This window comes from Oncorhynchus mykiss, chromosome 7 (assembly GCF_057628025.1).
Source record: "Oncorhynchus mykiss isolate SJ-2025 chromosome 7, ASM5762802v1, whole genome shotgun sequence".
NCBI lineage: Eukaryota > Metazoa > Chordata > Actinopteri > Salmoniformes > Salmonidae > Oncorhynchus > Oncorhynchus mykiss.
In genome coordinates this window covers 17,954,427-17,969,711 of record NC_143028.1, presented here as the reverse complement: position 1 = coordinate 17,969,711, position 15,285 = coordinate 17,954,427, and the positions used below count along the sequence as shown (strand labels likewise).

The window sequence follows — 15,285 nt, the reverse complement described above, 5'->3', positions numbered from 1 at the left end:
CACCCTGTTCCCCGCCAAACAATATAAACTCCTCTGAATTGTATAACTCTAAACGTGTCATTCTTTAATTAGCTCATGTTAAGAGTGCAATGTTGTTAATGTTGCATCTTTATTTCTGGACAGATAAAGCTTCTCTTCTTGTTGCTTAAACTGATGTGATAATTCTACCTTGATGATAACCATTTCATTTGTATCATGCTACAGCTGTTTGAACAGCGTTTCAATAATCCCATTTCAGATTGAAGCAGAATTTCAGATCTAAACCCCATCGTGACAATAATGGCACCGTGCTTCCAATGAATGTCAGAACAGAGAGGGTTTCTATAAACTCCATTTGTTCTCGCGACAAACAGTCGTTTCATACCATTTACACTCCCTCTGCAATCTACATAATTACAGTGCAACCGAGACAACTTCACCAACTAAGGTCTGTGTGTCGGTTTCCTGTATGTTATCCGGACAGATTTTCTTTATTTCAAGTCAAACTCTGATTTAACTGGATGTATTTTCAACCGTAAAAGTCATTTCATGGTGCCAGATGGTGGCATATCATAAATAGCTGCTCACTTGTCACTGGTTTGTTTATAAGCTCCAACAGCAGTGGCTCTATGGTAACGAAATAGGTTTCCCCATGTGTTAATTTGTTCTTCACTATGGCAGAGACCTTTCCCTCCAGGGGCTGTGACGGGGATTTCCAATACTTGCTTGGATGGGATCTTTTAATAGGCAGCTATGCCAAGTGATTTCTGGTGAGTGTTGTTAATAGGGGGGAGGGGGGGGAACATACGCCAACAAAAAAAAACAGGCACAAAATAACCAACGGGTGTTAGTTCTGGATTTGCACTCAATTTAGCCTCTGTGTTTATATCCCTGTATTTCTCAACATACATTTGTCACGATTTATATTCAATTCAGCTTTAGGGCTTCAGTAATGTTGACGGATTTCATGTGTTCAACGTTTCCATTAGAGTGTCAACCCCAGTACATTGCTTCAGTTGACAATTGGGCAAATACTTTAGTCGATACGTGGAGCCACACGTAAACAGCGGTTATGAAATCTGTTGGAACGCTAAGTCAATGCCAGCAGCTGAATAAATGAAGCCAAAATTCATTGTGATCGACTGATTAATCAACAAGAACTAGAACAGAGAGACCTTTTCAACCCCAATCCTCTAGTCAGTGTTCACTGACAGGGTGTAGGAGTAAAGGGTGACAGATTGAACAATAATGACGGGTATAGATTGAACTCCTACTTTTTCAAAGAAGTTCACTTGCGACCATGGCCTGTTGTCGTATGGGGACCTACTTTGTGGAGTGTCAAGTGAGTGGATTTTACACATTACATATCACTCCTCTCTGGCAGCCAAGTCAAAGCTGTCAGCTATTATGTGGTGTGCTTTACTGTCCTTTCTGTGGCTGTTTGTTTTTACTGACACTGTTTCAATATGTGTGCTGCAGATAGTTCCTGTTCTGTGGTGAATATGGTCGGTCAGAGGTTTTGCACTCCCTGTCAGACAGCAACGCCTGGGCGACCCAACCAAACCCATCACAGTCTGGGGTGACAACCCCACTGCAGCCTGAGTATAGAACAGATCAACGCGTTAGCAAACATTGGCCTCCCTGGCCCAGTCCGCATGATCAGTGAGGCTCTATTTTTAATCCATCCTATTCTATGTGATTACAATCCTGTCTATTGTGTCTCATTGAAGTTGTTGAATATTTACCAGTAAGTCTCTATTGTCAGTGTTAACCATTCACTTCAGTTTCCCTCCGAATACTAGGATCCATTGGCCAAGCTATCACAGAGGAAAGAGGAGACGGAATAAAACAAGGCATTTTAGAGTAACTCTCCATTGTTTGCAAGTGTATTTAATGGATTGTGGTTTGGGGAGTTTCAAAAGCCCATGGACATAACAGGATATCTTTGTTGAAATCAACAAAAAAAAACTATTCAAAACAACCCTAGGCACCCATTACCACATTCATCACTTGAACCAGAAGCAATAAGTCATCTTTATGGGAAGAGTGTCTGAAAAGCTCCCAGCATCATAGAACCATGCTACAACCACAGTGTAACAGGGTTATGGTAGAGCCCTGTAGCCCGGGAATACCTGGCTATCTATTATCTACTACTGCATGGGAGAAAGTGGCTTTGGAAATGTCTGGTTGCCAAAGTTCACGCACAGTTCATAAAATGATCTGAAACTGTGTATATTAAACATGTTTTAATCTAGCATTCCAGTATGAAGTTAGAGGCCCAGGACAATAGCCAGCATTTTACATTGAAATTGGTTATTGCACATAGCTCTGAGCGGTTCTCCATGATATCAAAGGTTGCAAACGATTATGTAAGTACAATATGTACAGTTTGTCCTCGTTGTATATATCATAAACTCCACCATTAAAGGGGAAATCTGAAAATTTCTAAACCAATTTTTGACATGTAAATTAATGATAGTGTAAATACCCATTGATTCTTGAATAATGTACATTCTAACTACCTCTTGAGCTTAGTTCAACTGTCGTACCTCATCAGAACCCAAAATATAAGCTTGTTTTACTCTATTGGTTGTAAACAATGTCATTAGAAACTATCACTGTATAGCCTCAAAACATGAGTACAACTATAATTTGGATACGATGGATGCTAGGTCCTTGCAGCCATGGCTCTGTGCCTCTGCCTATGAATTTCAGAGTGGATACATTTCTCTAGCCCCGTCCCTCGCATGTTTACCGAAACAGTGGCGGGGTCAACGCTGTATTATTGTTTGAATCGTAGATTGCCCCTTTAAATGTATCTCTCTCTCTCTCGCTCTCTCTCTCTCTCTCTCTCTCTCTCTCTCTCTCTCTCTCTCTCTCTCTCTCTCTCCTCTGTGTTACATTTCCTGAAAGCGCGTTGTACCAATAGCGAGCAGCCCCACTGTACCTGCTGCGTGAGCTGCGGAGAACCAGCGCTTTGGATTGGTTCGAGTAGCAGAAAACGCAGCCATTACTTTCGCCCAACTAGAGGAGTGTACAGTATGTTAATGCATTAGGAATGACAGCTTTAAAAAAAAAATTAAAAAGGACGGACGGACCGACCGACGGACGGACGGAGTCAAATTTATTCGGATCACGCAAGCCATTTGTAGCTGCTCTGCAGTTTGAAAAGTTTCCCTAAACTTTTATATCAAAAAGCAATTTTGGATTTTTTCGGTCAAGTCAACCAAGAGGAATAGTTTCTGTTCATATTTGGAGCGTCGACGTATGAGACGTTCTGTACATCGGCGGACTCCTTGTGGATATTTACATTATACAGAGCTGCATCTAGTCGTGGGTCTTCGAAAACGACCTGCAAGAATAAGAGGGACACGTATAGGATAGTCTTATTCTATAGACTTTCTTAGGGAGAGATACATCATGTTGGGGAGTACGGCGCAGTACGCAGCTAAGAAACGGAAGAAGCCTGTTCAGAAAATGTAAGCAGCTCTGAATATAATTTTCAAGTTAAAAGATACGGCTACTTTGTGTAAAAGGAATGGTTACATTATCTTACAGGTCAACCAATGCTACTAATACAGGTTCTAACGATACAAAGCAATAAACTAAATGTTTAATTTCAAGTTTATTCTACTATTATGTGAATAGTAGACTTTGTGTAGCCTATCATGTGGCACTTATTTTCACTATAGGCTATGGGTTCTGAGCTTCACTAAATCAAGTTACGCAAATAAGACCGATGTGCATGTTCACCACATTTTGTGCTAATTTTATGGGTGAATGCATGACGGCATTTTTACGATACACACATTGCTTGACGTGTTATCTATCAATCTATAATTTATCATATTATATGAATAATATGCATATTATGATGCTGGTTTTGTGTTTAAGTTGTGCGTAAAGTTGGTATAGCTCTGGGTATCTGCAGTGATTCTGCAGATGCAAACTGATTTAGCCTACTGTCTCGTTCCGAAACCATCTTCATTAGATTTTTTATCTATACAATCTCTATTTAAGTTCTCAGTATTTTCCACAGCAACCTATTGTAAATGCTTCCTCAAGTCTTTAGGGTTAGCTTAAGATTTAATTTTGGTGTGTAGTTATGGTCTGGCATGGAAATGGTAGTCTTGCACTAGTCATAATCAAGTTGAAAATTGGCTGCGCTCTCACGCAATGCTTACATGGGGACGGAGAGCAAGGGAAATTGGGCCGAAATTTTGTAATCTGATAGTCCTGCTTTTTTTTCAATCATGAGGACAATCTTATTAAAATTTCTTAATTTTGTCTTCTGCAAATTAACATATTTCTAAATCACACAAAGTTATACATTTGTATTTTCTGGCAAAAAAAAATCACTTGAACAAATCGTTTTTTAAAACGATTAAATACATTGCACTACTCAGAACATTTTGGTCCCAAGATTCCAGCAAAAATCTTATTTTCGTTTATCTGACTTTCATTTATCTGCATGTCCAGCCCTTATATTTACATAAACAGTTGCATTCATGAGATGTCAATAAAAAGATAAGTTCCATCTAAGCACAAACCTGATTAAACAAAAAAAAAATTATATGAATGCTGTAAGTACATCAATTGTTTGCTCACTGGAAAAATAATATCCAACTTGTCAGTGACAACTGTGTTGAGTTTGGAGTTTGTGTCAGCAACTACGTGAGCATACAGTGTTATAGACACATGTCCAGGGATTTCCACTGATCCTCTATACTGGAGAACCCCTTACCTTTTAATGACCCTTGTGTGGCTTGTACGCATCATAGAGCAAAAAACATGTGCGTGTTTGTGAGAGTCTTAGCGTTTCATAGAAAGCTTTTAATAGTTTGTAGCTCAAACCATTCGGACTCTACAGACATTTTGGTATAAAAGACCCGCCCCCGGGCCCCTTCGGGTTCCGCCCTTGTCTCACAAACACCGCTCTAGTTCACCCCCCCCCCCCCTAATCAAACAGAGTAATGGTTGGTATTTACGGATGCAGAAGATATAGACGATTCCAATGGTACAGGAAGACCAGCTCAGACACACAATGTTTAAAAGGGGTTAGAAGTCCGAAACTCGCCGGCGATACGTTGGCACTCAATGAGTTAATAAGTACGAGTAATTACTTTATTATTACCTACTTATAACCTTATGACCCGATTAGCAACAGCAAGTATTTTTATCCTCCAATCTCCACACTTTCTATATCAACCCTGTATGGAAACGTTCTCTTTTCATTGCTCTCTCCCTCTCAGATTTCCAGAAGGATGGAACAATGGCACAGGGTAACTTGTTGGCCTTTTAAAAAGAGAAGATTGATGGTATAACATTACCTACAGCAGGAGACAGTGTCTGCAGTTCTATAATGTCCAATAGAGTGAGCTTTTTTTCTACCTCCACAATGATATCATTGTGTGGCTGCTGTGTTGCAGACCAGGCGTTGTCTGCCTCTCAAACGGCACTCTATTCCGTATATAGTGCACTACTTTTGACCAGGGCTCATAGGGCTCTCTGGTCAAATGTAGTGCACTCTATACGGAATAGGATGTCGTTTGGGACGCATCGCTAGTGTTTTAGTAGATATTGCTCTGAGTATGATACTCAGTCAGCCACTCTTACTAGGTCACTGACTTTTAGTTGGTGAGTTTTCCACTAGGAAAAATCCCTTTTAGAACAGAAAATCCATGACTCTTTGTCATTCCTTTGTGAATCAAATGAGAGTGATCCAACAATTCAGCAAACATTTCACATTATCTAAGAGACTTATAGACAGACAAACAGATAGGCAGGCAGGCAGGCATGGAAACAGACACACAAAGACAGACAGACAGACAGACAGACAGACAGACAGGTTAGACCCTGAATCTCCAGTCCACACCAGACCCTCGGCCACCTCCCCTCTCCTGGCCTGCCACTTGTCAGTGATGTCACATGGCTACGTTAACTGTAACAGACCTCACCAGAAGCTCATTACGGGAACACTTGACCCAATGAGCCAGAAGTGACTCGTGCTATTTTTGGCAGCAAGTTTGTCAATGGATTAATATTACTTTGATGGTGATGACCATGGAGGGGGCATGCATTTGCATTCCCACATTTTAAAGCTTTACTTTAAGGGACCCTTATTCCCCATCCACCAGTGTGGCTTCTACCTTCACCATTCCTTCACAGACAGTGTCCTGACTGTTTGGAAAGAATGTTAAGACAGTATTTTCCTTGTCTTTTTTTCTTCTTCAGCAAACAATTTGGAAAGAATGTTAGGCAGTTTTGATGTACTCGTTATTTTCGACATAGAACCTAATCTTATTCAGGGGTTGTTGTTACACTGACTCAGACAAAGTACCTTTGTTTGGGAGTCTGGGAAAGCAGTCTTGCAATAAGATGGTAAAGCTCTGCCAAGATAGATAATACTACACATCCATTGTTTTAAGAATTGGACCTACAGTATGAGTAATGGCGAGTTGGGCAAGACGAACGCTGCAGGTTTGAGCCATCTGAGTTTAACTCCAGTCTTGTTTTGTTGAGGTGGACCAGAGACAGATCGAGTTCTACTGGAGGTTATCAGGTTGGGAATGACCTAACCAGAGCCGGGCTCAAATAGCGTTTGTGCACTTTCAAATATGTTAGCTTCCCTTTGTTGAGCTTGCCTGGCGCAAAAGAACCAATAGAATAGGCCCAAAAGGGAGAGAAAAAAACCTACCCATCTGGCACCCCGTACAGGCTAAGTCAAATGTTGAAAGTATTTGACGGGAAAAAATACTATTTGAATCCAGGCCTGGGCCCCGGTGTTTCCAAACGTGCACAGGCCTCTCGTGTCATGTGTCGGTTACAACACTCAAAATCAGATTACCCAGATCTGGTTACTCTATCGCGCCCCCTCTGTTCAGCCATCAGGTTGACCTTTGGAAGACTGGCCTGTTTTCTATTTTGGTTCAGATCTCGGCCGTCTGGTTTGAACTGTTTATGGAAAGATTGGCCATTTTAATGATGTGAGCCAAAATGCTACAAGAAGCTAGCACTCATGTTATTATAAATACATAAGTATGTAAACATCACTGTGTGGTCCTTGCAGTGATTAAGAATACACTACTGTGACATTGAACTACGTGCACCCGTATCAAAACGTGCTAATGTCACTTGGAATTTGACATTAACTTGTGATAACACCTGTGCTACAACAAAGAAGGTTACCTCCGTCTGCGTGAGGAATCCAAGATGGAGTCCAACTGACGGCGGACGGACGGAGACGGTCTGAATGAAAGGCCTATTGTCCCCATGGCCAGTCTCTGGTGTCGTCACTTTCCCTTGTTTTCGAGGATTGTGTAATTTGGTTCCAAACCTCTGGCTTGAGTTACTGTTGAAATTCCTTCGGGTAAGCCCTTGGTGGTGAAAATACAGCGTCGGGTTACAACAGACCTCCATTTGACAACAATGGCTTGGTTTCTCAAGACAAGGTTCTCCCGAACATTGAACCAGGAAATTCTGAAGTGGGAGAGGTTGTTGGTTTAAAGGATTGGTAAGAGTAGACAATGACACACTGTGTTAACAACATTATAATGTTTAGGGTTTGAAATGTCATCTATGTCTATGACAATTCATTTATAATACATTTTTCATTTTTTCTTATATGTCTATGACAGTTCATTTTCAAGAAAATATTTCACTTAGTTTTTCTTGGAATAGATGATTATGATGTACAGTATACTTGGCACACAACGCTAATATTGCCTTGCTTGTCAAATGCCTAAAACAACTCAAATAATCTCTTGGATTTAAGGCCTTTTGTAGTTGGTTGAACATTATAATGGATTAATTATGCTATTTGACAGTTTACAAAGAGAGTTAAGTACGTTTCTAGGAATATGCCAGAGAGAGTATAGTAGCTGTGACCCAAAGGTGCTTGGTGAGACTTACTCTAAGACAAACACCTGGGACACAGCGGCCTGTATTTGTGAGGAGTCAGGATGATGTCATACTGCACCAATGACCTGGTTCTTTACTTGAGGTTGAGAATCACATCTGTTTCAGCTACTCTTCAACTATCAAAGGGGACCGAGTCTCTGTTTGTATCTGAAATGACACCGTATTCCTTATAGTTCACTACTTTTGATGCTATAGGGCTGGGATGTCAAACAAATGTACCACGCGGGGGGGCGCATTCGATCTCCACCGAGGTCCGGAGGGCCGCAGTTCAAATGTAACTTTTCATTAAAAATTTTAACTTGTCCTCTATCTATCGCTTCCTGGAATGTTCGATGCTTATTGACTGTCAAGCTTCATTTCGATGACTGTTAGCTAGCTGGACAGAGTGAAGACACTATACTGTATATACTGAGCAAAAATATAAACGCAACATATAATGTGTTGATCCCATGTTTCATGAGCTGAAATAAAAGATCCCAGAAATTGTCCATATGCACAAAAAGCACATATTTGTTTATATCCCTGTTGGTGAGGATTTCTCCTTTGCCAAGATAATCCATCCACCTGACAAGTGCGGCATATCAAGAAGCTGATTAAACAGCATGATCATTACACAGGTGCACCTTGTGCATGGGGACAATAAAAGGCCACTTAAATGTGCAATTTTGTCACACAACACAATGCCACAGATGTCTCAAGTTTTGAGGGAGCATGCAATTTGCATGCTGACTACAGGAATGTTCACCAAAGCTGTTAACAGATAATTTAATGTTAATTTCTCAAACATAAGTCGCCTCCAACGTTTTTTCAAATTTGGCAATATATCCAATTGGCCTTACAACCGCAGACCACATGTAACCACGCCAACGCCGAACCTCCATATCCGGCTTCTTCACCTGCAGGATCGTCTGAGACCAGACACCAGGACAGCTGATGAAACTGAGGAGTATTTATGTCTGTAATAAAGCCCTTTTGTGGGAAAAAAAAATTATTATGATTGGCTGCGCTCCTGCCCAGTCATGTGAAATCCATAGATTAGGGCCTAATTTATTTATTTAAATTGACTGATTTCCTTTTATGAACTGTAGCTCAGTAAAATCATCAAAGTTGTTGCTTGTTGCGTTTATATTTTTGTTCAGTATATAGAGTTTAAGTCGGAAGTTTACATACACCTTAGCCAAATACATTTAAACTCAGTTTTCACAATTCCTGACATTTATTCCCAGTACAAATTCCCAGTCTTAGGTCAGTTAGGATCACCACTTTATTTTAAGAACGTGAAGTGTCAGAATAATAGTAGAGAGAATGATTTATTTCAGCTTTTATTTCTTTCATCACATTTCCAGTGGGTCAGACGTTTACAAACACTCAATTAGTATTTGGTAGCACTGCCTTTAAATTGTTTAACTTGGGTCAAACGTTCCCGGGAAACCTTCCACAAGCTTCCCACAATTAGTTGGGTGAATTCTGTCCCATTCCTCCTGACAGAGCTGGTGTAACTGAGTCAGGTTTGTAGGCTTCCTTGCTCACACACGTTTTTTCAGTTCTTCCCACAAATTTTCTCTAGGATTGAGGGTAGGGCTTTGTGATGGCCACTCCAATACCTTGGCTTTGCTGTCCTTAAGCCATCTTGCCACAACTTTGGAAGTATGCTTGGGGTCATTGTCCATTTGGAAGACCCATTTGCGACCAAGCTTTAGCTGATGTCTTGAGATTTTGCTTCAACATACCCAGAATGATTTTCCTTCCTCATGATGCCATGTATTTTGTGAAGTGCACCAATCCCTCCTGCAGCAAATCACCCCCACAACATGATGTTGCCACCCCCATGCTTCACGGTTTGGATGTTGTTCTTCGGCTAGCAAGCCTCCCCCTTTTTTCTCCAAACATAACGATGGTCATTATAGCCAAACAGTTCTATTTTTGTTTCATCAGACCAGTTGCAAACCGAAGCCTGGCTTTTATAGGGCGGTTTTGGAACAGTGGCTTCTTCCTTGCTGAGCGTCCTTTCAGGTTATGTCGATATTGGACTTGTTTTACTGTGGATAAAGATACTTTTGTACCTGTTTCCTCCAGCATCTTCACAAGGTCCTTTGCTGTTGTTCTGGGATTGATTTGCACATTTTGCACCGAAGTATGTTCATCTCTAGGTGACAGAACACGTCTCCTTCGTGAGTGGTATGATGGCTGCGTGGTCCCATGGTGTTTATACATGTGTACTATTGTTTGTATAGATGAACGTGGTACCTTCAGGCGTTTCGAAATTGCTCCCAAGGATGAACCAGACTTGAAGAGGTCTACAATTTATTTTCTGAGGTCTTGGCTTATTTCTTTTGATTTTTCCATAATGTCAAGCATAGCGGCACTGAGTTTGAAGGTAGGCCTTGAAATACATCCACAGGTACACCTCTAATTGACTCAAATTATGTCAATTAGCCTATCAGAAGCTTCTAAAGACATGACATCATTTTCTGGAATTTTCCAAGCTGTTTAAAGACACAGTCAACTGACCCACTTGAATTGTGATACAGTGAATTATATGTGAAATAATCTGTCTGTTGGAAATTGTTGAAAAAATTACTTGTGTCATGCACAAAGTAGAAGTCATAACCAACTTGCCAAACAATCATCACCAGAGAAACCAGGCTGTGTAGCAGAGACCCGGGCTGCTTGTCACACGTTCTGCTCGTGTGTAATTCTCAGCACCAGTCTATCTTAGAAGACTCTTTTCAACAATAATAGAAAGACAAAGGTCTTGGTTTGAAACGAGGACCATAAAAAAATCCTGCATCAATTTCAACCCCCCCCCCCCCCCCCCCCCACCATCATCAAACGTTCACTTATTTTCCTCTCTTTTTCAGTCCTAAACCCCCTCCTACAGATGGCATCAAGTCGAACCCGTCAAAGCGCCACAGGGACCGGCTGAACGGAGAGCTGGACAAGTTGACCGGGCTGTTGCCGTTCTCAGAGGACGTGCGTGCGAGGCTGGACAAGCTGTCTGTGCTCCGGCTCAGTGTGGGATACCTCAAGGTCAAGAGCTTCTTCAACGGTGAGTGTCACACACTCTGACTCATAGATAAACCAACAACGTTGGCCGCCTCATAGGCCACATCGTGGCTAGCTCTGACGGCAGAGGTGAAGACTGTAGTTTTTGGTTTGAGGCTTCTTTTTCTCCTTTCTATTCGCCTCGCTTCGCAACTCTGATTACCTGTCTTCCACTCGCTGTCTCTTTCTGCATCTCTCTCTCTCTCTCTCTCTCCTCTATTTCTCTCAGGAAACGGTCTATATCTGTGTTGCCGTGGTAATTGCACTTTGAGTCTGAGGCCGAGTGTTGAGTAGAGGACAGACAGAAATATGGTACCTCAGAGTGTCACATGGCCAGACGCAAGCTTCCTTTTCCTGTCGAGCGGCAACACATGTTGTAAATATCATCACACACCCCCGTCCCCCCACCGCCTGGCCCCTCTTAACTTTCTGGCCCCTCTTAACTCCCAAAACAGCAGAGATGTTAGCTAGCATTGCACACACTCGCGCGCACTCATGCACGCCCACGCACACACATACACACACCAGGCATGATTGACTGTCCTGCTAGTGTTTCTGCCCCACACAACGTTTCCTCACATTGTTCCCGCTCTGTCCAAAATAGCATCAATTTGAAGCAGACTGCAGCTTCGTCGCAAGCCAGCTAACAGACACTCCGAAAGAACAGACCACTTTTATTTTTAGTCTGGGGCATCCACCGACGTAGTTGTTAGCTATAAACACTCTGCAACAACAATAAAGACAAATCAGACAAGGTCCTTTGCATATTGTATGTTTTGGACATAACTTCCTTGGCAACCAAAGGTGTTAATTGTAATGAATGGAGACATGCGTTTATTGAGTCACTAAGTAAACGTTGCCAGGGCGATGGCCGTACACAGTGTGAGTAGTCATGAGCTGCAAGCCCCAAAGCGGTTAGGAGATCCCGTTTTGTTTCCATCCTTTTTTGACACCACAACAACACACACAACAGCAAGAGCAGCAGCAGAGCCTCTCTCCCTCCCTCCCTCACTCTCTCTCTCTCTCTCTCTCTCTCTCTCTCTCTCTCTCTCTCTCTCTCTCTCTCTCTCTCTCTCTCTCTCTCTCGCTCTCTCTCTCTCGCTCTCTCTCTCTCTCCCTCTCTCTCTCTCTATCTGTCGTTCTCGCTCTCTCTCTCTCTCTCTCTCTCCCTCTCCCTCTCTCTATCTGTCATTCTCGCTCTCTCTCGCTCTCTCTCTCTCTCTCTCTCTCTCTCTCTCCCTCACCCCCCCCCCCTCTCTCTCTATCCCCCCTCTCTCTTTCTCTTATGGAGCAACAGAGAGGGTCAGAAGGACATAGAGGGTGTGTGGAGGGAGTTGGAAGTCAGGCCTTGAACTCCACCCACACTCTACTTCCTGTGCAACCCCTTACCCTTATTTCCTTCTTCTGTTCCCTCTCGTACTCCTTCCTCATCGGCCTGTGTGAAGTTCACAAACTCCCCCTCCCCAAACAAATGCAACAGGATCCAAGTAGAATGGTGTACTGTGCTTGCACGGCATGGTCTGGAAATTGATTGTCATATACAGTATATTAGCATTTTTACATTATTAGTTGCTATTAAAGATACTAGGACTAGTTCAACTCTACTTAAAGTGGGCTTTATATATTTTATACACACATTTTCTCAATTATGTCATTTTGGTTAACCTCAAACATGCTGTGGCTGTCACAGCCCTTTGGTCATCCTCAAACATGCGGTGGCGGTCAACTCCCCTTGCCCACTTTTAATTTCGGACCATAAAACGCTTTAGTCACGCCTGAGCTATGTAGATGTATGGAGAGCTCAGAGTGGGTTGAAGTGGCTGGATGCTTGGCTCAGGAGAAAGAGACCTCTGTACTCTGAGGTTCCAAGCTTGCTTGCCCCTCGCCTCAATCATAGACCACAAAAGGACGACGGGAAGGAGGCCGGCCTCGGGCCGTAAGGCGTGGCGGTCGATGAGAAAAACCCTAGGGTTGGGTCCCACGCCTCCCACGCGGCACTCCACATAAGCAGCACATTGTGCCTTCCCCATGATCGTCAACCTACTGGCCCACCAGACCCCAGTTTGCTTTCTCTCCCTGTCTGCTGAAAGTACCGTGTTTTAATCTCCCCTGGGTGTCGGCTCTCTGCCCCACTGCTACATAATCTATCTGTCGTCTGACCATTTTGGTTATCTTTAGTGTGTGACCTCAGTTCAGAGTGGAAGTGTCAATCAACCATTTCCACCCTTGATATCTCTCAAGTATCTTCTGATTGGGAACGAATCAGAAGGTGGATGACCTCACTAAACCTCACTAATAGTTGCAATATTTTTCCCGTATGAACAAAGTCTACACATGGGGAATGGCAGTGAAGGTTAATAGATTTGTGTGGCTGAGCTCACCATGCATTCACTACTGCAAAATGCAAACAGTGGTCTTTCAAGGCCTTCTTCGTACCACGTGGTTCCTATCTCTGTGTTGGACTTGGCCGACACTGTGAAGTAAGGGAGTGTCAGCGAGTGTCAGTGTTTAGTGTGGGAACGGAGGTTTGACACTGTACGACTCTGAACTGGGGTCAGTGAAGTTGAAAGATCACCACCCTGAATCCATGTGACTCTGCGGTGAGACAACAGACAGACTCTGTAGCAGTGGGACCCATGCGGAGTGCAGAAGCCCGGGGGAGATAAATACTGTGTGTGTGTGTGTGTGTGTGTGTGTGTGTGTGTGCGTGCGCGTGTGTGTGTGCGTGTCCGTGTCCTTGTGTTACTGTCAGCAGACAGGGAGAAGGCATCCAGAGATCTAGTGGGATCTTTGGTTCCTAACAGTCGTCTGCATTGATGAAGATCAACATTTCATCCAGAAAACAACTCGGAGACCGTCCTGATTGTCGACTAAAAAAATGTACTGAAGCACCGCTTTCCCTTCATCAGTCACGACAGGCTTGTGTGAAGCTCCATCGGTCAACCACCCCACAACACCCACGCACACAACGCACACATCCATCTTTCCACCTCCTCCCTGTCTCTGCTTAGCTCTGGTCTTTGTCTCTGTGAAGCCTGTTTATCGCCTCTGGGATCTGAGGCTGCCTGCCTGCTGGGCGCGGAGGGCTGGAGGGGCAGGTCTGGGGAGGGGAGCTCTGGAACATTGCTGGCTGGCTGCACAACCACAACACGAGGGACTGCTGTCGGAGTCTGCTGTGTTTGCCTAGTGACGGATCCGACGTCTAGATTATTGGTAGGCCTAACCCCTGTCACGTTCTAGCTCTGCATATCAGAGCAGTGTTCAAAGAAACGATGAATAGGCCGTGTCCCATTAGAACTGAAATATACCTGTCGTGTTCTTCATGTTCCTGTGGAGCGTAGTACTAGTACTACTAACATGTCAGATTCAACTCATAATGAAGAGCCTGGTCATTTTGTATTTAAGTTGAATTTGTGTTGGTGCTGGGTTAGAACAAAAGCCTGCACACCTTGGGGGTTCCAAGGAAACAGGATTGAAGAACACTCCTCCCTTATGTACACCTCCCAACTTTATCTCCACTAGTGATGCCGTTACCCCCCCCCCCCCCCCCCCCCACCCCCCCACCCTCCCTGTATCCTGTCAAGGGCCTCTGTGTTGATTTCACACACCTTTCCCCACCCCCTTCCATGGCTTTCCCAGATGTTTTTCCAGCGTTGGGATTTTTCTTTGGGGAATAGGGAGGAGTGCAGGTCAGGTCGCTAGCATGCCCCAACAGACGCAGGCTGTAAAACATGATAAACAAGCTACTGAGACAGTCACCTCTGACCCCTTCCATGCTAACAAATCTCACATTCTCCTGGGGTCATGGTAAGGTTATACTGAGGTTGTAATAAGGTTGGACTATGGCAACTGTGCTTCATTTCACTTCCTGTGTGACATACATTTGGTCTTATTTGTTATTATTCCAAACAGAAATCTTCTTTGAATGGATCTCTTTCAGTTGCTCTTGTTTGTTACGAAGTGTTGACAGAGTGAGACTTGAGTGTTGTGGGTGTTACTGTTGGTGACATAGATACAACACAGGGTTGGATTCAACATTAGTGCATGTGCAGGTCAAACAAAACGTAGAGTGACAGGACAAAACACACACTAAACGCTTAATCCTAAAACCAAACAGAGCATCATTGACCAATGTTTGGATAATACAGCTTTCATTAATCGGTACAGAGAGAAGTCATGGCACAGATTCAGTATTCACACAGTTATGTCACAGACCCAGGTTGGAGAAATATGTGTTTACATGTTCATATACTCAAATGACTGTAATGCACGTGTCGTCTCAACATTGACCTTGTATCCCTGTCACGGCGGTCATTGGAAGGCGACCAAAGTGCAGCGTGG

General features: G+C 43.3%; 1 protein-coding gene across 2 annotated transcripts in view; it reads left to right on the top strand.

Annotated features, from left to right (window-relative positions):
• The first annotated feature begins 496 nt into the window (after positions 1–496).
• The window catches only part of ahr2 (aryl hydrocarbon receptor 2), a 110,894-nt gene continuing 96,105 nt past the window's right edge, over positions 497–15,285 (top strand). For both annotated transcript variants that reach the window (XM_090240485.1, XM_021608873.3), the window contains exons 1-2: positions 497–3,458; positions 10,761–10,948. In XM_090240485.1, the coding sequence (XP_090096611.1) occupies positions 3,400–3,458; positions 10,761–10,948 (247 nt within the window). In that variant the 5' untranslated portion in view covers positions 497–3,399. The remainder of the gene's footprint in view (positions 3,459–10,760; positions 10,949–15,285) is intronic.